The following is a 27,725-nucleotide window of genomic DNA, read 5'->3' as shown; positions in this document are numbered from 1 at the left end:
CAGCTAGTATGATTTGAAGAAAAAGAAATTCAGTGTTTGTGTCTTTTTTTTTATCCCCCTACGCAAAACGTGGCTGTAATTCCCACTTCTCAAAAAATACATTACTGTCTGAAGTTCTAAAACATTCTGGTGATGAGGAATACAACAAAACCAAACAAGCTCAGGTCATGCACCTTTCTATTCACCTTGGGGGTTGTACAGAAATCTGTAGGAGATTGGTGGGAAAAATAATAGCCTGCCTGGCAGATTCAAAACATGACCATAGCTGTGCTTGTTTTCAGTTTGCTTATCTCTAAGTGATTATGTTTATTACAAACAAGCTTGCTTTCCATCCACCAGGAATGAGCAGATGCCAGGGTTAACTTCTTCAGACGACAGTAGCTCCTTTTGCAAGGCTTTGTGCAGCAGGGCAAAGGACACGCGGGTTTGGTACGGAGGGTTACATCCTTTTGCAGGACGCCCACCCGTCCCCTGCGCTCCCTTTCCTAAAAACTCCATGGAGAGCAGAGCAGGAAGGAGTACAGCGGGGCCGGGGACACGCCGCGTGCCGAATGCGCATCAACTCGGGGACACAGCGGCTTGTGTTTCCCCTGGACTGGCAGCAAGGAGAGGCCAGGCAAGAACCACTTCTGCTCAAGTCCTCCTAACTTCCCAGGAAATCTCAGATCTGACGTGGTGAGTCCCAAACACTGACAAAACGGGACAAACAGGAGTAGAGGGAGGGAAAGAGAGAAGGAGCAACAGTGCAGAAACAAGTGTATTTTTGACTAGAGCATGCTCTTTTGGGGCAAGGGGGCCTGAGTGAAAGATGAGATTGAGGAATAAGGGAAAGGAAGGAAGTATATAGGAGAAAAATCCAGAAACAGAATTGGAGATATTTGCTGGGACTGACCAAAATCAGTGTCTGTGAGCAGCAGCAGCAGAAGTTCCTTCACCATGCGCACAATTTACAGAATGGCTGCTGCATTTCCCTTGAGCGCAGACCAGAACTTTAAGCGTAAAAAGTAATATTTGGACTGCGCCATTAATCACTGTTATAACAATTAATCACTGTTAAGGGGCCTTTTTATCTCTAATAATCTTCTTCCTGAAAGGGCATCATGCAAACCTAGCTGTGCATACAGCTATCTAATGAAAACTGATGTAGAAACCAAACATTCAGCCCTGGACATGAATTAACTTCCTGGACAGAAATGGAATTATCCAAGGCATAAGTAAACCTCTGCTGCTTTGTTAAGCCAAAACATTACTGATTTTTAATTAACTTCGGTTTTATTCCTGTGTGAGGAATTTGAGGCAGGTACTAAGAGAGAAAGGTGCTGAAAGACACGGCTTTGGAATCCAGCCTCACATTTTAGGTCTAGGGAAAAAAAGTCTATTTGAACAAGACTTTTTCTGGCACAGGAAAATTGAGTATTGTTGCTACTGAAAAATAAACCAAGCAATCTCTTACATATCTGTCAGTCCAAAACAAAGATCACTTTTATTATACAGCAGCATCCATGAGTGGGCAGATTCTATTTCTGCAACAGCTACTCATAAATTAATAGCTAAACAGTGTTAACCTCAGCCAGGTTCTCCCATATATATAATCATCAAAGACGCTTTTATTAGCTAAGCCTGCAGCAAGGGATCAAAAGATATGATGGTTTCATGGTGTATTGATTAAAAAACTGCAAGATACCAAGCTTTTTCTTTTTTTTTCCCCTGCTTGTATACCTGTTCAATAATAAGACTAGTGCTATGCCAAACTAAGAACGTATGTTAAGGTAGAAAGCACATTTCTCTTTTCAAGAATAGAAGAAATTCTGCTGTGGTCTTTCTCACTCATTTTTGTAATATGACTTGAGTAACAAAGGTGCAACAGATCAGATGCTGGTATCGCTACAGCTGCATGGAAGCTACTTCCTGGACACAGTCACCTGAACCTCACCATGCTTAAACATGGATAACGTCCTCTTCAGGAGCGGGTCTGCAAGAGGGGGAGAAAACGGGATGCCTTCCAGGGAATTACGTTTCCTCCTTACCCATTGAAAGACAAGGGGATTTTGCATTACTAAAATATTCTGATGTATGAAGAAGCTTTTCATTCCACTTAGGTTTGATCAATATGGAAAGTTTCAGCCCATGAGGCAGGTGGTTTAAAAATGGATGACAATGCTGGAAATTCTTGCAAGCGCTAGCCGCAGCTTTAACACTACCTTCTGTGGGTGAGAAGTGGAGCTGGAATACAGCAGCTGGTTCTTGAGGAGAAATTAACCCAAACCATGCAAACTGACAACATAGCAAAGACCCCAAAGCGGTACTTGGTGTGCATCTAAACCACTATTGCTGCCCAAATGTCACTTCTTTCCATTTTGAGCACCTTCCTGAACTGCTTTACTCCACCACTGTACCACTCTCTGCTCCACGCAATGGAAACATTTGAGTTCACAGATATCTGAACAACCTGGACGAGGGAACCAGCCCTGGTGAAATTTTACCCAGCAAAAAACCAGAAGTGATTGTTTCAGCCTCATTAATCCCCTTGATGCAGTTCACTGTGACAGGATGAGACTTTTGCCGCTGACGAGCAAGGTGCCGTAAGGAGATGGTACTGTGTAACTGGGATGTGAGAGCAGAGACAGCTACTTTGTGCAGCAGCAGCCTCAGCCTGCATACACGCCCGAACCTCCCCGGTCATCACATCAGCAGGACAAAATGACAATCTGGCCACGGCGCCTGGGGATGCGACTCAGTTCTCTGCCTAGGAGCTCTCTCAGTGTCTGTAGGTACTGCAGAACACATCAACAGTAGTAACACAAAGCATAAAACAGAGATACACCATAACAAGAACAGAGCCAAACACCACAAACAGGTATTATGATACCGTAACAAGCAGCTTTTATCCTGCCTTTAACGATATACAGCACTGTGGATGCTGGTAGATTAGTCTCAATTTGGATTAGCGTACACAGCTTCAAAAACGGAGCTGCCAGGGTAGGTGTAGCAAAACAAAACCGGGAACAGAATGGAGTCAAGTGATTTTCAGTAAAGTTTTGGAGGTTTCACTTACACAAATAAGGTCAAATAAAAAATAAATAAAGTTTCATTTAAAAGAAAATAAAGGAGCTGGGCTGGTTTACAAAGAAAACATGATAGAAGCACATGTTTAACTTACAGTGGCCAGCTACTGAGCAAAAAATTGAAAGCGTTATTGCAGAAAGAGCATATTAAACACTAGAGCATTTGGCTTATGTTACATTCCCATCATGACTTTAAGACATAGCTAAAATTTTCCATTTTTTTAATTTAATCAGATCCGTAAACATATCTGCATTTCACTTGCCATGAACTGTATTATTTGTGAATAAAAGTGCATGCAAAAATTTCATAATAATTTTAAAATATTTCTTTATTGTTCAGGAACCTTTAGTGACCATTTTGCTCTCAGCTGGGCTATATAATAAACTTTTAAATTATAATGGCACTCTAGGAAACAGATTTCTAGAAAACAATAAAAAGAGTCTAGACAATTCTTCCTGTTACACACACCGGTGCAGGCTACCATCAGCAGCTTCACAAACAGCCCTTCCTAACACCGCCATTCCTCATACCTGCTCCAAACGTTAATTTGTTAGCTCATATCAGCACTATTTCAAAATTGCCCTTGAGCCTTGGTATGCCCAGGACATTTGTGGGGTGGGGGTTAATTAACTCTTAGGTTATGCCCTAAAAACCTTGTCTCCCCACACACAAAGGAACACAGGGGATCAGGGACGGGGGGACCCAAATGACCCAGCCAGAGAAACAGAGCCTCTGCCGCAGCCCCACCAGCCCTGAGGTCCGGGGGTGACACCCATCACAGCGGGTCACCATAACCATACAGACTGATGGGGCTATGCCCAGGGGGCACAGGACCCATTACGGGATGCAGGGCTGGGGATAGCCCGGGGTGGGATGGTGCACATGGGGAAGGAACCACAGGTGGGGAAGGGAGGGATCCAGGTGGTCAGGGGAAGAACTGCCTGATTGGCGCAGTCTGTCCTGAATTCTCATTAAACTCCATTTCTAAATACTTTCCTGGGTGAGGGACTCTCTATTCTGCGTGCACCAGTGTACATGGAGGTCGAAGCGCCAACAGGATGAGGCCGTTGGTGCTGTTTGTTCCGGGACACCTCCTGCAACCAGGACGGTTGCAAGGGCTGCCAGATGAATGCAGATGCAGGGCAGGTGTGTGTCTGTGTGTCCGTGTGTGTGCACCAGCAAAACAATAGCGAGAAGGCCTTTGAGACAGGGTGACCCGACCAACAAACCCAGGATACAAACAAACTAGCAAAACCTCTCAATCTCCAGATTTCAAGTCAGGGGAACTAGCAGCCAAGTACAGCAGCATCCAGGATCACATACCAAGGCTTATGAAAACTCACTGAATTAAAACTTACAGTCGGAGCTTGTCACATTCCTTTGACGAGTTCCCAGTAAGCTCCCAAGGTGTTTACATGTATTTTGCTGGAGCCTGAAAGAAGAAAAATACAATGAAGAGGATTGCAAATAGATACAGCATGTAGCAGAATTGCACTATTGTCAACCCGAAACATAACCGCTTTATTCACTACTTAATTGATCGTCAAAACTATTGGTCTCAAGTGTTAACAATATCACGATTGAGCATCCTCCAACTCTCCAATCCTTCCTTAAAAGGACTTGGGAACCAGGAGACAGTTTTGACCTTTTACAAAGGCCAAAAGGTTCAAGCCCTGTACCTCTTACAAAGTTTTCTCTGTAACACTGCACAGTCCCACTAATTACGACAGGATAAAGTAATCCTGTCACTTAAAACACCACCAGGAGGGAGATCCTGCCTATCGCAAGAGCCGTGCCTCCTTGGTGCCCGGCACCTGTTCCCCCCGGCCACAGCCTGGGCGGGGAGCAGGGACCTCCCGAGCACCCCGGGGGGCCCAGCGCCCTGGGACGCGCTGAACACTGTCCTTGTGCCAGACAGGCCACTTCTCCTGCACGTGGCGGGGCGACGAGCAGACGGCGGTAGCCATTGCCCCACCCCCATTGGTATGGTATTACTTTTCTGTCAGTCGTCACACGACCGGTGGGTGACAGAGCCGGGGCCGGGCTCCCTCAGCACAGGCCTGAAGCGATGCAGAACTGAGCGCTGCTTGACCAGCGCCTGGCCTTTGTCGACAGGGACGGGGGCCTGGAGCTGCGTCCTCTTCCTCCCACAACGGTTCAGGAGCCACTGCTCCCCAACCTTCAGGGTGACGTGGCCCAAAACATTGCGCGAGTCGCCCCGCACCGCAAGTGCCACGTTACCTGAGAGAAATGCGCTGCTGTTGAAGCACTCGCCGCATCTCGGGGTGACAGAACCACCACGGACACCACGTAATGGCAGTGCGGATACAGGCACAGGGGCAGAGCCGGGGGCGGCCTCGCTACACGGCTTATCGTGAGAAAGGGGCGAGATGAAGTCTCCTTGTCTAGGGTAATGACTTCTGTGCGTTCTTTATTACCACTAACATTTTCCCCTCAGCACTCAGCTTTCTGCCCTTCAGGCCCGGGAGCCCATCCTGCTGCTTTCTGAGCCCCTGTGTGTGAACCGGTGCCTTTCCCGCCTTTCCCCGACGCCGGAAAGGCGGGGGGGACTCTCCGCAAACGAGAAGGGGGTTTTGCAGGGCCTCGGCGGGAGCAGAGCTCGCGGCCCGGCCCGACTCCGCTCCCCGTGGACGGCGGCCCCGCGGCCGGCGCATTCGCGCCCCTCACCTGCCGGGGCGGGGGCGGCATCAGCCGCGCTGCTCGGCCGGGCGGGGAGAGGCGGGGGCGGCACCGCCCCGCCGCGTAACCGGAGCCGCGGCCCCGGCGCAGGAGGGTCCCGCCGCCGCCTCCCCTCTCGTGAGCCGGGAGCGGCCGTGCCGTGCCGTGCCGTGCCGGGGCCAGGCATAGAGACAGGTCCGGGGCCGGCGCGGCCCCTCCCCTCCTCCTGCGCGGCGGGGCCGGCCCTGCGAACCGGGGGAACCCGTTTGTCCGGTCTGACGGCGGTTCCCGCGGGGAGGCCGGGCGGGAGCGGGGCCGTCGGAGGCGTGAGGGCCCTGAGCGAACGAGCGAGCGGCGCCGGGACCCGCGCCCACAGGTGCTGCCGGCGGGCGGGCTGGGGCCGCGCCGCTGCCGGGAGCGGGGCGCTGCTTCCGCCGGCTGCACCCGCCGAGGGGCGGCGGCGGCGGCTCCGGGGGGCGGCGCGGGGGGAGCCGCGGACGGCTCCTGCCGCAACTGAGGCGCTTCGGTAGCAGGGCAGCGGGGCCGGTCCCCAGCCGCACCCGCGGGGCAGCCCCGGCTCCTATCGCTTCCGCGCGGGTTTGCGGCCGCGCCGGTAGCAAAGTCCTGCGAGGCGCGCTGCCGTGCCGGGGAGCACAGGCGGGGCGGGCCGGGGCGCCGGCGGAGCCGGGAGAGCCCCTGGAGCGGCTGCGCGGGCTGGGGCGCCCAGCGGGGCGTCGCCCAGCAGGTATGTCAGCCCCGCCGGGCAGCCTGGCCACCCCCAGCAGCGCTCGGTGGCGGGCGGGGGCCGGGGGCTCCAGGGCAGAGCTCTGCCACAAACCGCCCCCGCCGCCTCCTCCCGCCCCGGTGCCAGAGGAGAGGTCAGAGCTGACACCAGGGCAGGCCTGAAACGATTTTCTTTCTCAAAATGTCATCTCCTTAGTCTGAAGCCGGATGGGCTTTTGTTGGGAGATCGCAAAGCTGAAAGGCCTCGATCTGCTGGTTGGGCTCGGGGTGTGAAGGCGGCGATAGCTCTGCCTCACGATGCAGACGCTGTCTGCTCGGGCGGGGCTGGGCCCCAGGGAGCTGTTTTTCCATTGGACTGGAGAGGTCCAGTAGCGCAATGAATATTTAAACAATTAAATATTCATTCAGAGAAGAGCGGCTTTCTCAGGGGACTGTGAGGCGGCTGGTGCCGAAGCAGTTGGTGCGAGGGCCCTTTTGCAAGGTGAGGCCTTTGCTAGTGCCTTGCCTGTCTGGCAGCGTGGGGCTGGTGTGGTGGGGCTGTGGTGGGTACCGGCCTGGCTGCCCCGCGGGTACCGGCCTGGCTGCCAGCACCTCCCGCACACGCAAGGGCCTCTTCTCACCTCTGTGCCTGACGGACAGCACATTCCGGCAGTATCAGTCTAAACCCTCGCAGTGATTTGAGTCTCTCTCTCTTCCACCCACAAAGGTGTGCGTCAGTTGATCATCACATTTACCACAGAGTGTCCCCAGTCTGAAACTTTGGGTTGAGGAAAGAGTAAGTATTTGCTGGGAGGTAAGGCACAGGGGAACAAATGGAGCTTTGCTTTCTCCCTGAGCTCTGGCAGGTACTGCCGTTTTACTGACTTGCTTTGGTGACCTTGGGCTAGTTGTTCTGCTTCTGGCTTTTTTCCTTCTCCCCCCCCCCCCCCCCCCATCTATAAATGAGGAAAATAGCTTTCATGGTTGTGGGGTGATTACTCATTAGTGAATGTTTATACAGCCTTTAGAGCGGTAATAAGTGTCCATATTAAGGAACTGTCATAATTCTGCAGCAGAAAATACTGGAAAAGTTACTTGTGAGGTCAGTCACTCACTTGGGAGATGAAAAGCATTTTTTGACCCCCCAAAAAATCAGTATCTCAGTCCATGTTTCCTACTGCTCTGTGTCTATAGCTTAAATAGCATCCCTTCTCTTAGAATCTGAATGGAACTGTGTTAAATGGAGCAGCTAATGAAGCATTTCACCACTGGCTTGAATGTCAGCAGAAACGTTTTGAAACTGAAGAACGCATACTGTACAGGGAGCTTCTGGCAATAAATAGTTTCTGGTAATGAGTAACAGTGCGGTCTCTTTTATCTTGTGTGTGTGGTGGGGGGTCTGGATGTAAATGGTTGAAGAGTGCCCTGGGCGAGTCAGTGGGACTTACAGCTAACCTGGTTCTTGTACAGTCCCTACCTCTGTAACCGCTGCTAGAGCCCTTGGGTTTAAGTCCCTGCATAAGTGTCTTTACTGGCTCAGATTTGCTCACAATTTTCTGTTTGATTCTGTGTTTTGTTTTTTTGGGGTTTTTTTTGTCTTTCTCTTCAAGGTCTAGTTCAGGTGTCAAGTGGTATTTGGTCATTTTGTGGTTTTCCTTGTCAGCTTCTGCATTGCTGTTACTGACGTTCACATTAGAGCGTGGTTGCTTTTGTATCTGTCTCAGACCTGTATTTGTCTCTTTGTTAACTTGTAGGTATCATAAAGATTATTTTCAGTAACTTCTAAACTGTTCTCTTCATTTAGTTCTCCCTTGTGAGACAGCCTGTGAATGTTCTAGTCCCTTGCTTTGCAGTTTGTGATGGTGAATTCAAAAAGCCACTTGCTCGCTTTGCATTGAAGGCCTCTATTTAAATTAGCTAGAACTTATTTTCCATGCTTTTTTGTTGCCGTGGCTTTTATTTTGATGGCATAGGTAATCATATTGGGCCTTAGTGTAATGTGCTACCTGCATTTAAATATGGGGAGGAGTTTGATTGATTTTCTTTTAATTATGAGGGGGCTTGATAGTCTTCCTTGGCTGTTTCCTTTATCTGGCCTCTGTTAAATGAGATGCTTTGTGTAGACATAATTGAATGCAGGATATTAGCCAGGAGCTTCTGAAACCTAACCGTAGCTCTGTCTGTGACTTACCGTATGGCCTTGGGCAAATCACTTAACCTCTGTGTTTCTGTAGTTGTCAGGGGTGAAGAACATGGTTCTCATTATATCCGTAGGAGACTGACAGTGCATGAGCTCTCAACCCTGCTTTGAAGATGCTGCGCTCTGTGACAGAGCACTGCTGCTGCACCTTCGCTTTTTGGCAAGCTTACAAAATTACTCTGTGACGTGTAGTGGTGTGTTTAGTGCTGTGTGGTTTTTTTTTCTTCACGTGTTCTTATATAAATTAGAAATGTATTTTTAATTTGACAGTAGAGATGGGCAGTTTCAGCAAGTTCATGGATGCTTTTGTTTACAAAATGGTGTGCAGTTATGCATAGGGAGATGTAAAGCAAAAGCAATAACTAAAAAAAGAAAGGGGGGGGAGAGAATAAGCAGTGTAGAGAAAACAGGAAACAAATCAAGGAAAGAACCAGGTCATTTGCCAAAGTGACTTCCTGCCTCAGAGGATGAAGCGGAGGTAGCATGAAAGGGTTTGGAGAACTAAACAGAAATCTCTCTTTTTGTTAAGAAAGCTTTGCAAGGCAAGTTAGTTTCACTATTTGCCTAAAAGAAATTTTCTTTTGTTATTGCATGCAAATAGTCTCATGAGGTCGAAGTCAGCCAAGAAACCATTTTCTAACATTGTTTTGTTACAGATGGAGCCTACTTTAAAGTCGGATAGAGGGGATGCTTCCTGAGCGGCCGGTGGTCTCTGTGCACTGACGGTACGAGCACTTCAAGCTACATCTGTAATGCAGTCTCTTGGTTCAGTCACAAACTGCATTGGATAAAGGTCAGTTTAGGAAAATATCTGTAGTGTCAATTTTAGATGCTGACAGAAAAGGTGTATTACTATGTAATCTCTCAACCTCGTTAGCAGGAAGCAACCTTTATTTTTTACAGTTAAAAATACCTGCTGGTTTTGATGGGGAAGGGTAATGTGTAGGAAAATAACTCTAAAGTTCCAAAAATCTTCCACGGCAAACAATACGGTTTATGTGTGCACAAGAATAATTATTTTTTCCTTTATTAAAACAAAGATATGCTGATCTGTAACATGAACCTTGAGAGACAACGTAACGATCTCTGTAAAAGGCTGGTTGAAACCCCTTCAGAGTACACTCAAACCTACAGCTTGAACAAAGGTTACCAACTTTATTATCTACTGCAAAGATAACTTGTCTTGACTTGGACTTTACATGATGGAAAGTCTGCATATCTGTTAATGAAAAATCCTAGTGCAGATAGTGGGTAAAATAATAATATTGTTTCTGCAAGTGGCCCATCTTCAACCATCCTTGCTTAGCCTCAGGCAACTTGGACTGTAGGCTGTGGGTCTCTCTTTGTTGTTATTATTTGCTGTTAAATTGTTGGTGACTAGTTCAACTCGTCCTTCTGTAGAGTCCTGTTGGCTCATAGCAATCAATTCACTTATATTGGAATGTCCTTCATATTCATTTTCATACATAGCAATCTTAAAATTTTCATAGATAGCTATCTTGGTGAGTACACAGTGGCCACTAGTTTAATTCTAGTGCTTCCCCTATGAGGAAGGTGTTGTTTTGTTTTTTAAATGAGGTGCTTTTCTCCAGTTGGTGCAATCATGCAGAACTGAGGTGGGGAAGCATTAGGAGCGAAGGCATTTGGAAGCTGGTGTCCCCCATGTTTTCGTTTTCTTCTGCTGATGCTGTGGGGTGGTTTTTCTTTCTTCTTTTTTTCCCAAATTTGGTTTTGGACATCTGTTAACAGTATACAAAACTGTACTCCCTCTTTCTGGTGACCTCTCTGCAGGGGGTTTCAGGGTTTTGGTCCCTCAGCTTGTTTGGCTGGGTCTTCAATGTGTTCATTGGAAAAACTGTCACTTCCCTTCAACCAAGTTGGGAAAGAACAGCTTTTGGAGAAAGTAAGATTTCACGGAACTTGGTGGTATCAAAGTATTACAATTTTACACTGGAGTTTACCTCCTGATGGTGCAGGTAATTAGGGTCATTATGGCATCCAAGGAGGGCCTGGAGTTGATTCCTTGTAAAAGAAAGATCTGTGGACATTACAAGGTTGGCTGTGCTTGATGCCAATTAAAAAAAAAAAAATCTCTTGGAGCTGGAAGTAGTCCAGTTTGGTAAGTCCTTGATCCTCACAGTTGAAAAGGTATAGCTGAAACACCTTTTTGGAAACACTTTTTTTAATGAGTGGTTGCCCTTGGTACATCATACAAGGCGGGGTGTGTGTGTTTCCGATTGCAGTATAAGCTGAAAGAGACGCTGTAGCTGTCTCCCGGTACTGTGCCAAGGCATTTCTTCATGGCAGAATAGCCCCATTCTAGTACACCCGCTTTGCCAAAGCAGTTTGTTTATATAGTGGGAAATACCAGTGCAAGTTTGCTTATGTCTTTATTTCTCCAGCATCCTTATTCTGCACAATTACGGCACTTCTCTTTTTCCACTTGAAACATGGGTGAGTTGATAAACATAGTTGAGTGAGGCACTGTGGGCTTACGGCGCCTTAGCATATAGCTGTGTACATGCAACTCTCCATCAGTTGTCTGCACTGTGGTACTCCCAGATTTTTATCCTGGCGCTAAAATTTCAGAATTGGTGGTAAGGGGAGATAAGGAGAAATCAATTATTCACTAGAGTTTAACCATCTCCAGGTGTTCTTCCTCTGGTGGATATTAATGCTGATGTTGCTGCTCATTCTCTGTTAGTGTATAGATTGTGTAAGATGTGTTACTTCTAATCAATAGATACAACAAGATGTTAACTTTATGATGCTAATGTTTGGGGAAAGTGAAATGAACCTCTGCTATTCAGACTAAATTCTAAGTAGCTTCTGCACAATTTGCAGTCACAAATTGCTTGAAACGATCGTTTTTATAAATGTTTTCTGTGAGATGAGGTACTATTATGAATCAAACATCATATGTGAATCATACATGCATATCTGTATAAAACTTGGGGCTGGGTGAACGACGGCAATAGATGATACAACCAAGCTGACTCATATGAGACCTGTTGCTTACAAAACAGGTTCCCCAAGGATTTCTCATGTTGCAGTGATAGCCTGAGTCTCCGAAAGTGCTGTTTGAATCTTTTGTGCTTCTGTTGTGTGGTGAAGATCTTGGACTCGTCAGGTATGACGTGTGTTCTGGTGTCCTGGGATTTATAGGTGCATTACTTCACCACAAGCATTTTATCTGCAGCCATATTTTAATCACTTGAATCTTAACCTTTTTTGGTGGGAATTCTGAGTCACTTCATGTTAGGCATGTGTTGGCAGTTTCAAGGTGGGAACTTTCTCCAAGGTCACGGTGCAATGAAGAAGGTGTGTAGGGTCAGGAGTTTGTTTCCTTACTACCTTGGTTTTGATTAGCTTACGCTCTCAAGTGTGGTTTGAGCACGCTTATTTCAGAAAAGCATGCCTGACCCAGAATGTCTTTGCTGTAGGTAGAATTGTTGAGCTGTGGGAGCTCTGACAGACAAGCAAACCTCTGCTTATTTCCTCAGCTCTGATGTATTTCTGTTGGAGCGGTTTGGCTGTAAGCTGCTCCGTTTGCAATGCATGGTGTAAGTGTTCAGCAGTTCTGTTTTCCTGAAGCAGCACTGGGAACTGGGGTGTGCCTCTACGTCAGCTGCCAGGAACCTGATTGTCCGCGACGTCTGGGCAGAGTCTGCTTGTCAGTTGTACCAAGCACCAAGCTGTGCCATTTCCAATAGTTGTTGGGAACACTTAGGATGACACTAAAAGGCACACACCATATATGATGTGTTCTGAATGATAAGCTATGGTTTTTTGCCTAATGCAAAGTGTACTTGGTTGGCCTAGAGGAATTGAGGCTTCAGCTTTGGGATTCGGTTTGCCCCACTTCTAACGTACTACTTGATGGAGACTGCCTCAGGTGAGCAAGAGCACGCCTCCAGTCACAGCTGACTTAAAACAGTTATCTAAACTCTTGAGGTTGCCTTTCCCCAAGGCATGTCAAGATCTGGACTTTACCATGGTCATGGCATACTGTAAGGATGCATACAAAAGTCAGTGTGTTTCCGAACAAATGACTGATAGAAATTTTTCCCCTTGAAGATGTAATTTTGGGGGTGTTCAATTATTTTAAAGTAGTCATTCAATGAAGTAAATATAACTGTTACGTATTAAGTAGCTATATAAATTGATGAGCTTAAAGCATGTAATTTGCATGGTAATCTAACCAAAGCTTAGTAGTGTTTGGAATGAAGGTTATTTCCTTGGCCCATTTGTGCTGATTCATGCTATCTTTAGTAACTACTTTTTTCCTTAAAACATCATAAAGATTAGCTAGAAAGTTTGAGTTGTTCAGAAGATACTTCTGTCTGCCTGTCCAAGCACTTGTTACCAGTAAAATTTAATACCTGTTTTGAGTAACATGTTACTCATCTCTTATATTTTGGAAGCAAATCTAGTTTTATTATTTGCCTGTTTCCTTGTAGAAGCTCTTGTTACAGGTAGATTAGTTGATTAATACATTTTTAATGAAGGATGATACTCTATTAAAGCATTTGGCTAGGATTGCTGAAGTGAGAATAGAAATGCAATATCCTGCCATCGAAGGACTTTGGTTCTGACTGCTGCTTTGTGAGGATTAAATAGTGAGCAAGAACTGTAGAAGCATTAACTGAACCCATGTTACCAATCCGATGATTATCAGACTGGGAGATGGACTGCTGTGCAGTGTCCCAAGGTAACGGTTCTTTTGGAGATCCTCTAATGCTCACCTACAACTATTACCTCATTTGTTGTTTGTACTAGCCAGTGGAAAGTTAGGTGGCAACTACTTTTTTGGCTGTAGAAGTTTCACTTTACATATAAAACAAATAGTATTTTGTTTTCTCCCTGAATATTTACAGAACCCTCTGAGAATTTGTGTGGTGAGGAGTTGGGCTCCTGGTGTAGTTTACTACCCCTTCCTCTGTGTTTCATGCTATAAAAACATCTTGCATTTAAGCAACTGCATTGGATGTATTCATCCCATAACTCACAGGAATCCTCTTTCTTTTCTTATGCCCTAAAAATAGCGATAGCTAATAATAGCCATCTGAATTGCTGCCACTAGGTGGAAAAAAAAAAAAATCTTTGTATGGTGGACCATCCATATGCTCTGAAATGTGCTGCTCATTGCCTCTGTTCTGTTTTAAGCCGATTTTTTTCCTTCTCTTTGAAGCCCACTGCTGTCTTTTTAGGTCAAGAATGCTAGCCTTAAGACAAAATGCACGCACCTCTGTATACCTCCTGCTTTGCTGTGCAAAGCAGACCTTCCTTTTTCTGAAGCAGTCTCTGTTCCTTGGAGTTCTGCTGAATTTGCTGGTTTTGTTAGTAGTGTGAAGAGGTGGGGATTACCCCAGTCATGTGTTGGTGTACCCTACCTAGCCATTTCAGAGTCTGCCACAGTCAGGTTTACAAAATGGTCATCTGGATTAAAGACTTTGCTTTATATCTGGATTGTCAGAAAGGATGGATAAATTGATCCTTAGGAAGCAGCTGTTTTGTTTTGCTTGCCCAGGACTTGATATTGGTGACTAGGTTATTTTAAAAGACACCAAACTGCAACCTTACCCAAGAGTGGATCATGAGCTGTCTTTTCAATAAAAAGCTTCAATTCTCAAACATTCAGAGCTGTTCTTTAAACATGTGCCCCTGGATGAAAAATCATTCTTAAACCTGTCAGGGTCTAAGCTGGGTATGGACTTGAGTCTCTCAAATACAGGTGTCTGCTTTGATAGAGCCATCAAAGTACTCTGTGGGCTCTGATTTCTTTTGGTTGTTTGGATTGCAGTCCTGCAAGCGTCTGTTCAGTTGCTGTATTTACCTAACAGGCTGTCTTTGTTTCATGCTCCCTTTTTAGCTTAAAATCTCAGTTATTGGCAAGATGAGCAATGTGTTATGGCTGAAGATGGCAGAATAATTCTCTCTCTTAGGGGAAAATGTAATTGGAGTAATCGTGCATCTGCTAGAAAGTCCTTGGGGGGGAAACCCCCACCCCAGGGATTAATGTTAGACATGGTATTCTAGCTGCAGGTTTGGAAGTGCATATTCAGTCCTGTGAGTTTTGTTTTTCAATGTTTCTTTCTCCAGTAACACGTAGTAAAGAAATAAATCTAATAAGTATAGGAGAGCTTTTAAAAACATGCAAGTTAGTGGACGTGGAAATTTTACCTGGGTGGAGAAATTTAAATTTTATTTTTTTTTTTAACTGTTACTCTATTGCAACACTATTCCTCCTGACAAGGAAAACAAGTATCACTTCACTAGTTCATTGCTGGAGCTCCAAGCAGAGTACTGGCTTTAAAAGGTTTGATGGAGTTTCCCAACTGAGACTAAAATACGTTCTCATTTTATTGAACAGGACATTGGTGTTACCGTTTTTTATAACTATGGTTTTGCTGTTTTATTGGAGAAGACTATTTCCCTATTGGTTTGGCAAAATGCATTTCCTTTTTTCACAACAAGGTGAAGCCTGACAGCTTTATATTTGGATTACGTTGTTAAGGGCTTGGCAGATGCTCACGGCTCAATGAATGCTGGGTTGGTGCAGCTCTGGAAGTTTCAGTGTTTGCCTTCTGTCTGCCGAGGCAGCAAGTAGTCAGCTGCTGTTTAGATTTCCTCTTGGGATCCTCTCGACAGGTGCCCAAGAAAGACTTCGTTCAGGGGCGTACTGAGGCAGGAAGCTTGTTTGCATTTACCTGTTTTTTGCTTTGTTCTTGCTTAAAATATTGATGTTGTTACATTCTAAAAACAGTCCATGGCAAGGTTTGAGAAATTGTTGTCCTAGGCACTGCATGAATGTGCGAGATTGTTGTGCAGAACAACATGCTAAGGAGACAACGGCAGGTTGTAAGCTGTGCATGTGTCGTGAAAGGACCGATGACTGACAGGTATGTAATTGTTAGGCTTGTTGTGCTTCACATCACAGGTTTTTATATCCACAATAAATAAAAATAACAAATTTAATAGCATTTTAATTCTTTTACTATACCTATGCCTTGTTCTAGTTGGATCTGTAACTTTGTTCTAGGGCCACTTTGAGTGACTATCTGATTTGCGGCATTAAAGTTACGCTCCTTGTGACCCCAAGTTCTTGCAACAGTGTCATGTGCAGTGGCTCTCCAGAGGAGAATTTAGAGTAAGATTTTGTTGTTGTTGTTGTTTACAGCCTTCAAACGAATGCAGCAAATGCTTTTTTTACAAGGTTTAAGTTCTTCCCAGCTAGCTGGTACTTGCCCTGAGGCATGAGCAGGCACAAAACCCGAGTGACCAAAGCACTGTGGAATTTCCACCTGAGATTTCTGCCCTTTTAGTAAATAAACTCAGGCAGGTATAGTTAAACTTGTGTTTAATACTATTTTCCTCTCCTTTACCTCCCCATACATCAACCCTGCTGTTGGATCAGCTTAATTTTCTAAGATAAGGAGACTCTTGGCCTGGTTTATGCCTGCTATGCCAGAACTGGGAGCTAACCATTGCTTCCTGCTGGTCCAGAAAGCGCAGCCACCCCGGTCAGTGCCTGCCTGGGCTCAGAGCTGACTCCAGCCTCGCCGAGGGAGATGGTCTTTGTTGCCGTGCTGGCCATCTCGCTGCAAGCGAGGTTACAGCAGCTGCAGTTCAAGTTGTCAGTGCTCTGCACGCCTGCTGTCAGAGGCTGGCTGATACTGATGGATGGTTGCAGAGTTAGTGGCTACTGAGCTGTTGGGGAAACCTCTTGATTTCCTCTAATGCTTTCTCTAGACTGAAGTTTTGTTTAATGTAAGGGTTTCTGCTTTTGTGGCGTATCTGAAATGGAGTGAAAACCCCTGTCTTCAAGTCAGGAACTAGAAAATAAGGACCGTACAACCAAGAACCACCTGCTTTAAGTGTTCTTCGAGTATTTTAGCAAGCACCGTGTAACAACTGTGTTGTTCCATCTTGGGCCCTCCAAGAACTGTTCCCACAGGCACCAAAAGCTCTCTTTGTAAATTTTGGCAGCATTAGAAGTTAATTCAGAATTTAGGAAAGTTACTTGTGTGTAACACTGCTGGTGGGATGGTGTTTGCTGCCCTCAAAAATGCATAGCTCGATCCCTGGGCAGCAGGATCCTTCAGGGTTTAAACATGTAGTTTGCATTACATGTAGTCAACTACATCTCGTTTTATGAAATGCTCATCCTGTCTCTGAGAGGAACTGCGCAGCTTTTCTTGTGTTGGAATTTTGTTTTGCTAATTATTTTTCTTTCCCACTGCACATGTTCAAACATTACTAATTATTGGTTGAATCTAAGCTTGATGTGAGAGATGAGGCCTTCAGAGAAATTTCTAAAGCCTATTTATTTGTAGCTGTCTTTATTAGTCCATTCAATGCAAGATCTGTAAAAGCAGTGTTCGTTTTGGGTTATATTATTGTGAAATGGGAAAAACAGGTGAGATCTTGTTTGAAACAGTTTTAACCCCCGCTCCTTCAAACCAAACCCTTTTTTTGCCTTACTTGAAAGACCATTTTGTAAGTGATTGTTATTTCAGCTCAAGTCTGGATATAAGCAGTGCACGCAAACATAAGAAATTGTCTGTCTCTCTTCTGAGAGTAAATCCTTTTAAGAATGGACCATTGCTTTTATTTTATTTCAACATTGTTCATAAATAGCTTGTTTCTCCTGCATGGCATAGCCTTTCTAGCCTTTTTTTTTTTTTTTTTTAAATTGTGGTGCCTTTTTTCTCCTCAGAATAGTGACCGCTGCAAAAAACAGTAGCAGCTGCCTCTCTTCCTGCCATGTTTAATTCTCCTTTGGTTTCCGTTGTGTCCATCCTGCATCCAGGTGACGGTGGATGTGTGCTCTCCTCTCTTTCCGTCTCCTGCTGGCTCAGTATTAGTTGGCATCTCTGCTGCTCCGTGCTGTCAGTTCCTCCCGTCTCCTCTTTCACATCGTGATCGCTCTCCACGTTCCTCTGAACTTCTGACATTGCTTTGACGTCCTAGCTAGCCCTTTTCATGCAGACTAGGTGTCAAGAAACTTAACTCAACCAGTTTGTCACCCTGTCACTGGAGGACTCCTTCGCCCTCAGCTCCATAACACTTCTCTGCTCTCTTCCGATTGTGGGTGCCTTTCTGCAGTCTCCTAGCCAGCCGCGGGCCCCTCTGCTGCCACACACTTGCTGACAGCCCCGCCTGTGTTCCCCATCAGTTGGACCGCCGTCCCCTTGGCCGCTGTTAGCTGTTAGTCCCTGAGGGCAGGGTACGTACAGAGCAGGCAGGCAGTGATGCTTCTTGGGAGACTCTGCTTGCCCCCGGGGATGTTAGTGATGAGGTCTTTGGGTGCAGAGATGGTGCCCTCTGTATTTTGTGGTATCGGGGTTAGTGAACGCTGCCTGGAATCACTGACGTGTGTGCGATTTCATTGCCGCCTTGCAGAAGTGATAATGGTTCTGCCTGCAGCACAGAGCAGCTCAGCGGATAGAGTTGTGCTGCCTGCAGGGTAAGAGTTAATGAGATCTCCTCTATTATCAGGGCTTTCCAGTTGGCAGTTTAGTTCTTTGAGGAGGTGAAGTGAATACAATTAATTTGGACTTCCCCCCAACAAACCATTGCACTGGCGTTCCCAGCTAGCATCACAGGCTGCTTCTGTTTGCATTTTGGGTATTTCCATTTAGCTATGCATCTATAATAGAAAACAAATGCAGTATTTTTTGGACATCTCATCTAACCCTTTGCATGATTAATTAGTTCATTAATCATTAATCAGTTAATCAGTAAAAATTAATAGACTAAAGGCTGAATCTCTGTGTGCCAGGGGTATGAGCTTATTTTGTTTGCTTAGAGTGAGAGCAATTCAAAGATCTGGTGGTATTTTTTGTTTTAAAGACTGTGCATGTAAGGATCTTCGACTCTTGCCCTCCAGCAGTCCTGATGTAAGGTATTAGCAGGGCGGAATCCTTGACTACTGCGGGGTTTCTTGCAGTCATGTATATTTTATATAAATTTCAAAGAGGAGTTGAGCGTTATGTCCTGCTCTAAAAGGACTTTGTCTAACATTCAAACAATTTGGGATTGAAAACATAAGGAATTTCTTCTGCCTGAACAGACATTCAGTGCAAAGAAAATCTTAAGTGTCTAGAAACCCCAAAGTAGGCACGTGGTTGAAGAGTCTGACCCTGACTTGCTTGCAAAGGTAAGGCATTGTTGGCTAAGGGCAGAATTGTCTATATCCCTGTTTGGATAGGAAAAAAAATTGGAAAAACTCAGTGTTTTTGTTGGCTGTAAGTATTGCTCAGCAAGTCAGAGTTTGCAGAATTGTTAAGAGGCAAGACTAATACCCGATTCAGCAGCGTCCGCCTGGCTTGCTGACGGAGTGAAATCTCCATGTCACCTGGGGGCCCCCGAGCCCTGACATGGGTTGGGCAACCACCCGCCTGCAGCCACTGCAGTGCATCTGCGCTGTGGCGAGGCACCGTGCTCAGCAAGGGCTGTGTAGCCAGCTGCTCATTGACCACCACGCGCGAGAAACTGCGTGGATTGCATCACGGACCGGTTCCTGTAGTGATGTCTGTGCAAGTTGTCCTGGCCCCGTGTATTAAGTTGTTAATGAGTAGGTTGCTCTGGAGATAAATTTTTGGTTCAGGTTTCTGGTTAATACTTTTCTTCCTTTCTATATCAGGTGAAATATGAGATTTTATGGGGATGGGGTGGTAGTTGAAAAAGAACAAAAGGGGTAAAAAGACAAGAAATAAACCAAAATACCACAGTGAGGTATTCAGGTGCCTGAGTTTGAGCTTGAATGTCCTGCATCTTGAGGTGAATTTCATAACTCCAAGGCTATTTAGGAAAACAAATGATCTTTTCACAAAAGTTTCGGGTTCCACAAGTGGGTTAGTGACTAGCTGTCATATTCCTGGCTAATTGCATCAATGAGCAGCCTCTGACAGCTTGAGTGGGTCTTGAGAGAAGCTGTATTGATTCATACCAAATCAAACTGTGCATTCATATGATACCCGGTGGTTTTGGTTTATTTTGTAAACTGGCAGTCTTTAAACATTAGCCTGTGTGCTGGGCAAGCCCTGCAGTGCTGCGGCTCATGAGTGTTACATGCTTTGGGCTCCCAGCCAACAGTCCTGTCATTTGAGTAGCTTATTAAGTGCTCATGTAATATTTATATCTCTCTTATAAGAGATATTAAGGATGGGAGGCAATTCAGCTTTGCAAAAATAGAAACTAACATGGATGTCAACAGTGTTTGGTGTCAGCACCAATGATTGCTGGTTTTGTTAGCAACAGCGTATGGGGTATAGGGTGGCACTGGCCTTCCTTCACAAAACCAGGCTCTTTTTGCAAGATGCGTCAACAGACCGGTACTTGGTAGCTAGTTGCTGTGCATGTTATGTTACTTGGCTTCAGCAATCCTTTAACACGGTTTTATTTTGAAGTTGCCAGGGAGCAGCAAGAGCAGGGCTGCTCCCCATGGGAAGGCAAGTGGACAGGGATCCCAGGGCTCATGAGGCAAGCAGGACAGATCCTGAGACCGTGGCCAGGTCCAACCGGAGTCCAGGCCATAAGGCAATGCCGCGGTGATGAGGCAGGTCCAGGGTCAAGCCGGGAAATTGATGTGTAGTTCAGGGTTAGGATCAGGCCCAGTGATGTCCGGAGAGGTCCACAGTGTCAAGGCAGAGCTGAAGGGGGCATGGACATGGCCACCGCTCAGCTGGAGACCGGCCCTCCTCCGATGCAGCTCAGACAGGGCCTGCGGGCTGAGCCAAGATGTGGCTCCTGGTCCCATGGGTGTGGGAGGGCTGGGGCAAGGCTGGTCAGGGCCAGAGAGGCTTATTGGTGCCCTCAAGGCCCTGGCAGAAATGGCTGAGGTGATGGAGCCCCCTCCTCTCTTCACGGTTTTAAATTTTCTTATGGTTGTTGTGGTGCCTACCACAGTCAGGACAGAACCTGTTCGGAAGCGTTGATCTGCAGAAACAAGTGCAATTTAAGCTTCAGTACAACGAATTTGGGTATTGCACGGTTAGAAATGAACAGGACGCGCTGGTTAGAAATGAACAGGACGCACTTGTGAGAATGGCCTGAACCCTTGCACCAGATCAGTTACTAAAATGCCACGACACCCAGCCAGGCGACTAACTGGCCTGAGGTATGCGGTATGCTTCAGGCAGAGGTATGTGCACACACATCACAGCTTCAACTGACTGGTCTTGTGTGTTGAACCACAGATTAGTTATAAACTTCCTTGGGTATTTGGACACCAAGATGTGGGATCATGCGATGAAAAATGCTGACATTCAGCCTGTGGGGAGGGGAGAGGAAGCGAGGACTGGTTTGGATGAGACTGGGCAGACCAGGATGGAGGAGCAGCTGCGTGACCCAAACCCTCGATGGCGTGACTCGTGCTGGCCCGGTGCCTGGCCCCACCGTGGCCAAGCAGGGCTGTGGCTCCACAGGGGACGGTGTAATGGCTGCTGGGAGTCAGGTGTTTGTGGGCTCCCTAATTCCTACATCCCACTCAAGGTGTGCTGTGTCACAAGCGCACGGCATTCCTTAGTCTGTCATGTGAGCATGTGTAATTACATATAGCAGAACAGTAATGAAGGACTTGCTGTGAAAATAACTGCCTCATCACTTTGGTCTGTGCTTGAAAACTCAGCCTGTGCTCTACGCTGTTCCAGGGAAACTGGTTTTAAACGTGGTTTTTGGTGACCAGCATCAACAGAGTAAAATTATGGAGGCATGGTTGCCAGCACTTGCTATGTTAACTCCTTTCCCTAACTTTTATAAAATGCTCGCAGGGCGCTAGCAGCATGATCCCAGAAAGGGATTCAGAGACCACCTTCGATGAGGATTCCCAGCCTAACGATGAGGTGATGCCATACAGTGACGATGAAACAGAGGATGAGTTGGACAGTCGGCAGCCTGTGGTTGAACCAGGACAAAACCGAATCAACGGAGACACCGAGGAGAGCCGAGAGCCGTTGAAAAAAGGTAATGTTATGACAGAAACTTGATTTGGGTAGCAAATGATCCTGAATACAGAGGCTGAGCCGTGCATGGATCCATTTGATTGTTGTGCTTATTCGTTAGGTAGGATTTGGAATGGCTTATCTAAATCTGTGGAGGACTAATTGATGGCAATTCAGTTTAACAAATGTCAGAATGAAAATCAGCTTCATTCCAATCTGCAGCCAGAGTTCTGTGCCACTGCTTGGTGCATAAAGCTAATGATCTGCACGGTGACCTCGTCTTAATTAAGGCGGGCCCTAGATGCACATACCCTGTGGTCTGAGAACTGCTCAAACAGAGCTTCAGATCTTCCCCATCATCGGGAAACTTGAACCAGCATAAGCCAATTTGCTGCGTTTAGTCAGTTGGTTTGTGTGTATTTCCGCAGGTGAGATTTCGGCTTCAATGCTAATTTTGTAGCCTCATTATTTTCTTTATTTGCAGTAGTTTCAGAATCACAGAAAGGTAAGGTGAGTAGGAGTTCAAAGAAACCCATCAAGTGCAGTCTGTGTGCTGCCGCCAGCGTAGGAACATGAATGGGAGGAACCTCTCTGGCATGTTTTAGTCATACCTGTTCTTAACCTCTGTCCAAGGAAAGTCTGTACTCCCCTAAATACCTTCCCCCCCCACCCCCCCCAGTGTTGCAATGCGAGTACTTGTTATTTAACCACCACCTGTTTAATATATATAGATTTCTTCCTGTATGTGTGGCAATAGGGAACAGTTGATCACCTCTCATTTTATAACCACTTATTATGTGTTTTCATTTTACAACCACCTATTACGTGTTTAGTTTTGGGTTTTTTTTACAATGACTGAGGTAACATAGTCTATAGAATAAACACAGTTTTCTTAGCCTCTCATTATCCGTCATATTTTCTTGAGTTCTCATCGTGACTGTTGCTCTCTCCCCCTATTTGTTGCTCCCCCCTCTTATTTTATCCAGATATTTCATTTCATAGACACAGTATGCCAGCAACCACAGGTTTGCTTTGTGGCCTAGTATAAGCACAAGAAAAAGAAAAAAGAGAGAAAAAACCCTAAACCAGGACCTCCTACACCTTCAGTTTCTTTTCTAAAGTGTACCATGCCTTTTCCTTTAACACGGTGAATTGGAGAGAATCTGAAAGCAGGGAGATGAGTTTTGATTCTGCCCTCCAAAGGGCTCGTAGCTGCTGCTAGTTCAGTGTAACCACAAGTCTCTGCTGTCTATACAGTTAATGTTCCCCAAATTATTATCCAAAATACGGACTAGAGCTATGGATATGGCACAGCTCCTTTGAACTCTGAGGTAGGGCAAAAGCTTTAAGGAAGTAAGAGATGTTACCGTGCAGGCTTGGTAGGCCAGTACCTAATCATAGAGCTTGTAAGCAGTTGACAAACTTTGTCAGATTTTTTTTTTTTTTTCCTCTTTAGACCCTTTGGGGTTTTTTGTTTGTTTAAATCTTCTTTGCCTGCTTTTTCTGGTTAATAGATAATTTTCTGGCATAAGTTGCAGAATTTGTAGAATCTGCTGACTGGTTCAGTAGCTAATTATATTCAGATAGTGCTTCAAAAACGTCATCCTTTTTGCTTCTTATTTTTTCCCATCAACAAAGATGGTTTTCCCTTTATGTTCCTTTAAAGATGATGAATTACTGATGCAGCTTCCCAAATATTAGGTATTAATATCACTTTCAAGCAGTTTAAAGTAATTTTGGGGAGCTTGCTTCCTGCAGGTTTTATTTAAGACCTGATTTCCCAGTTTTCCACCTGGGGTGCTAAGGCTTTATCAACACTGCAATGTTTTTGTGAACGTGGTGGAGAAGTGTTCTTGTAGACATGTTTACAATTTTCTTCAGTCCTGTCATTAGTAACTTTCTCAATTCATGCACTTCAGTAATGCTTACCTTCTTTTAAACCAAAACCTGGTCCTCCAGTGATTTTTTTTTTTTTGTAAATTTTATGTAAGGCAGCTAAAACCCTGTGACTGGCAGGACTTCTCTGTAAGCCCTGACCAAGATGCACAATGTATCTTCACCATCTGCCATATGTTTTTCATTTATGCAGTCTTAAATACAAGTACTACAGCAAGATAAATATTTCTCTACTATCTTCTCAGCTTGCAACCAATATGCTGGAAATGGAAGTTGTATAGTCACAGTAAAGATCCTGGATACGTCAAATGAGAACTTGCTTTATGTGTTGGATGGAGAAAAAAAAAAAGGCTTTGTGTCTGGATTTGAGTCTTTAAGTCTGAGTCAGCCTTATCAGACATGACTATCTTACAGTGGCCCTTAGAGCAGCTCAGGAGCGCCTTCATACGTGCTTCCCTGCGGGTCCCTGGCAGCGTGTGCCAGTTCCCACCCCACGCCTCTGCCTCCAGGAGTTTCACCCCATCCGTGCTCTGCAGTGCTGGATGCGCTTAGGTCACGAGAATCCCATGAAACCAAGAAGAGCACCCATTAAGGACAATTGCTGCAGGTTGGAGAAAAGGGGGAGATACTTGGCTGATGAGTCAGGAAAGCTGGATTTCAGAATACTGTCTGCCTCATCCTTCCCAGGAAGGCAGAGCGCTCCTGTGAGTCGGCTTAGAAACTTGCTGAATGAGTTCAGCCGGGAGTTTCTTTGATGTGGGCAGGGCCTGAATTTCTGGGTGTGGGTAGCAGGATTAGTAGGGCTATCTGTGATGCAGGCTTGAGGGCAGGAAAGGGATCCCAAGGATCTTGGAGGGAAAGAGGTAGTGCGTGAAAGAGGGGGCATGGAAAATAACTTGGCAGCAGGAGGCATTCTGGCAGTAAATAGTGGCCAGCCAAAAGCTATGTACATCCTAGATGAACCCCATTTAACGGTAGACTTCATAGGACTGAGGTTAACAATAGGGACCTTAAGGTGGAGATGAATGGTTTGTTAGCAAGTCCTCTAGAAACTTTTTCCTTAGGGAGGCTGTATGTCAAGTCAGGTTTTAGATGCTAAATACTGAAGGTGACAGAAGGAGGCAAGATTCCTCAGCTGCTTTGTAAGCAATTTTATAAGCTTATGGTCCAAAACTTCAGAAGGCTGTTGCAGACATCGCTTGTTTAGTTTTGTTAAATTTTACCGCAAACTGCAATTCATATTCTTGAGTTTTCAAGCAATCAAACAAAATTGATGGCTGAAGAAATAAAATGAGCACTTCAGATTTCTACCTTTTTTTAAGGTCGTAAATGAAAACCTTTGCACAATATGGTTATATGAAGTAATTGTTTTGAAAAGTTGAGTGGACCTTTTCATTTCTAGAAAGACTGTTTTGGGTGCTTAGTGCTTCACAGGTGTAACAAAAGCAAACCAAAAGAGGGGAAAGAAGGGAATTTAGCATGAATAAATGTTACTCTGGTATGTTTTCAGTTTCTCACAAAACTTCCAAATTTTTAATCAACACTTCTTCCTACCTCAGGTTATATTTTAATTGTTAGTAATGACAAATAGCCTGGAAACTTCTTGAAAACCTTTTTTTAGACTATGTACTAAAAAGCAGGTACCAGTCTTGTTTCCGTTGAAAGTACCTTTAAAAGATGGCATTTGAGAGAAAACTGAAACTGGTAGATTTGTTCCCTCATGTTTATAACTATCAGGTGTTGACCCATTTTACCTTGTGTCTTCCAGACTGCAGCTGGCAAGTTAAAGCAAATGATCAACGCTTCTACGAACAGCCCCAGTTTAAGAGAACAATATTTCTGTGCTTCAAAAAAAGCAAATATGCAGTAAGTTTTCTTTATCTCAATTACATGCTAATAGTACTTGTCAGGGTGAATACTTTCTTAATCTCAGTAAGATCTTTCCAACCACTGCTGATTAGTGTAAAGTCACAATTAACACTTCCTTAGGATTTCCAACAAAGGTGGGGAATTATAACTGGTTTGGGGTTTGTGAATGGAAAATCAAGGTATCAAGAGACTTGTTTAAGATGAGATAGAGAATTAGAAGCCAGGTCTCCTCAGTCCAAACTCCAAACGGAGTTTTATCTGCTCAGCTACGGCTGTTGCAAATGTCCACGTAGGTTTCATCTTTTATATAAGAAGTCTCAGTGTAGTATTAAGCAATATCCTGATTAAGCTAGACTGGGACAGGCTTAAAAATAGATGTTTGGGAATGTCTAGTCATTTAAACAGTGTCGTTCTAAGTCCACCTAATTAATATAACGGCGACATTTTTATCTTGTTTATCAAGACAAAAGGTTGAACTTTTTTTTCCTGTTCCTAATGTTTTAACTTTTCAAAGTAATAAAGCTATGGTGCTTGTATGTGGTGCTGATTGCAAGTGACAGAGGCTTGGACCGCAGGGTTACATGTGGACTGTCCGGCTTTATCTGTGATGCATTAGCTCGTGTGGTTCCCTTGTACCTGCGGAGGTACCTGTCTTGCAGACTTGAGGCACTTTGGATTATCTCATGCATGAGTATGAACCTTTAATAGTAAAACTGCTACAACTGGAGCTATTCAAATGGAAATCCTTCGTGCTTGGACTAGGTAGGGACTGGCACTCATGAGAGTTAACCTTTGCCGGATCTGACGTTATCCCTCCTGAATAAGTCTAATTAACAGCCCTTTGTATCTGGATTCATTTTTTGTAGTTTGATGCCTGAGACCAATTACATCCCTTATAGTGATATCAAGTATTTAGCAGATAATGTCGAAAGGCATCACAGAGAAGATTGCCTAGGAGGAGGAGAGCACTGAAGTTTCCTCCCCTTCTCTGTGCTCATCCAGCAGTGCCACTTGCGCTGTGTCATTTACCTGGGGAGAGGCTGTAACCTTTCCACACTGTGACTGTACAGTACCCTGTAGGTACTTGGTGTAGCTAAAGCTTCAGTCTGAGATGCTTTTTGGGGTGTGTTAATGTCAGTGAAACAGACCTTTTTTGCCTTGTTTCGTTAAGACGGCGACGCACGTTAAACTGTTGAGGAAAGGTGCAACTCTAACAATAGGAAAGATTTCACAAGCAAAATGTTTTACTTAAAAATATTGTACATTTGTAATGTAAGAAGAATCTGCGGTTGTGAATGACATTTGGTTTTCTCCAACAGGGAAATGCAATTAAGACCTACAAGTACAACCCTATCACTTTTTTACCACTGAATCTGTTTGAACAGTTTAAAAGAGCAGCCAACTTCTATTTCCTTGTTCTTCTCATTTTGCAGGTAAGACAGACAGGGAGAATACTAACTGTGAAGTGAATTTGAGGTGCTAATCTACCGAGCTGAATAATACTTATGACACAATTCAGTGCTATCCTATCAAGAATTGCAGGGTACCTTGTAAGGGACTGTATCTGAACTGCTACAGAAACTAAGCCCATCTTAACAGAAATCTGGAACAACCTACCCTAGCTTTGTATTACTTAGGATGGGTAGTTGCAGAGTTCATTAATTTCATGGGGAAAAGGTGTTTCTTTTGGCTCTTACTCTGTAAAACATGATGGCCTTAAGTTCCACTCATGAATCAGAAGTGCCAACAGAAAATATGAGCCACGCCAATTGTTAAAGAGAAGCTGATGCTGAGGTAGGGCAGCACGGTCAAACTCTTCCCCCAACAGTTTTGTTCATCTTCACAACCTGACTTAAAATTCTCTCTCTGATGTGTTGGTTTTCTTTCTTATGTTATAGTCATATTACTATTAAATGTCTCTGAATTGAGCTGGATTGATAATCCTGTATTGAACTGATTTTATTTGTCTTTTGTAGTCAATTCCCCAGATAACTACCCTGTCATGGTATACAACACTGGTGCCTTTGCTCTTGGTGCTGGGAATAACTGCAGTCAAAGACCTAGTGGATGACATTGTAAGAAACATGTTTTGTTAATATGAAAAGCAAAAGAAAACAGGGTAGTTAATTTCTTTAATTGTGATACACGGTAGGGAGTACATTCTCTACTCCTGGTTTTCAGGCTCGTCACAGGATGGACAACGAGGTTAATAATAGGACATGCGAAGTCATCAGGGATGGAAGGTTTGTACTGTTTGCTTCTTAACTTTGTATGTAATGTTTGTTGCCTTGTTACTAAATTTCATCACAGATCTTAAACCATAGATGATAAGGAAAGTTCAAGTT

General features: G+C 44.9%; 2 protein-coding genes and 1 long non-coding RNA gene across 3 annotated transcripts in view; 2 read left to right on the top strand and 1 right to left on the bottom strand.

The window, feature by feature from the left end:
• The window catches only part of NEDD4L (NEDD4 like E3 ubiquitin protein ligase), a 564,086-nt gene that overhangs the window by 243,896 nt on the left and 292,465 nt on the right, over nucleotides 1-27,725 (bottom strand). The gene's annotated exons all lie outside the window — the stretch shown is intronic.
• LOC142403007 (uncharacterized) lies at nucleotides 6,025-7,811 on the top strand. The gene is made up of 3 exons (XR_012773561.1): nucleotides 6,025-6,121; nucleotides 7,196-7,264; nucleotides 7,687-7,811. It is a non-coding gene; the product is annotated as an uncharacterized LOC142403007 (long non-coding RNA).
• Nucleotides 9,337-27,725, top strand: part of ATP8B1 (ATPase phospholipid transporting 8B1) — a 39,702-nt gene continuing 21,313 nt past the window's right edge. Inside the window, exons 1-6 of the mRNA XM_075489046.1 lie at nucleotides 9,337-9,461; nucleotides 21,445-21,637; nucleotides 25,280-25,377; nucleotides 26,700-26,813; nucleotides 27,357-27,455; nucleotides 27,562-27,623. Coding sequence (XP_075345161.1) covers nucleotides 21,457-21,637; nucleotides 25,280-25,377; nucleotides 26,700-26,813; nucleotides 27,357-27,455; nucleotides 27,562-27,623 — 554 coding nt within the window. The 5' untranslated portion in view covers nucleotides 9,337-9,461; nucleotides 21,445-21,456. The remainder of the gene's footprint in view (nucleotides 9,462-21,444; nucleotides 21,638-25,279; nucleotides 25,378-26,699; nucleotides 26,814-27,356; nucleotides 27,456-27,561; nucleotides 27,624-27,725) is intronic.

This window comes from Mycteria americana (assembly GCF_035582795.1).
Source record: "Mycteria americana isolate JAX WOST 10 ecotype Jacksonville Zoo and Gardens chromosome Z unlocalized genomic scaffold, USCA_MyAme_1.0 Scaffold_30, whole genome shotgun sequence".
Lineage (NCBI taxonomy): Eukaryota > Metazoa > Chordata > Aves > Ciconiiformes > Ciconiidae > Mycteria > Mycteria americana.
Note: the sequence above shows the minus strand (reverse complement) of the source record. Positions and strands in the feature narration are given on the sequence as shown.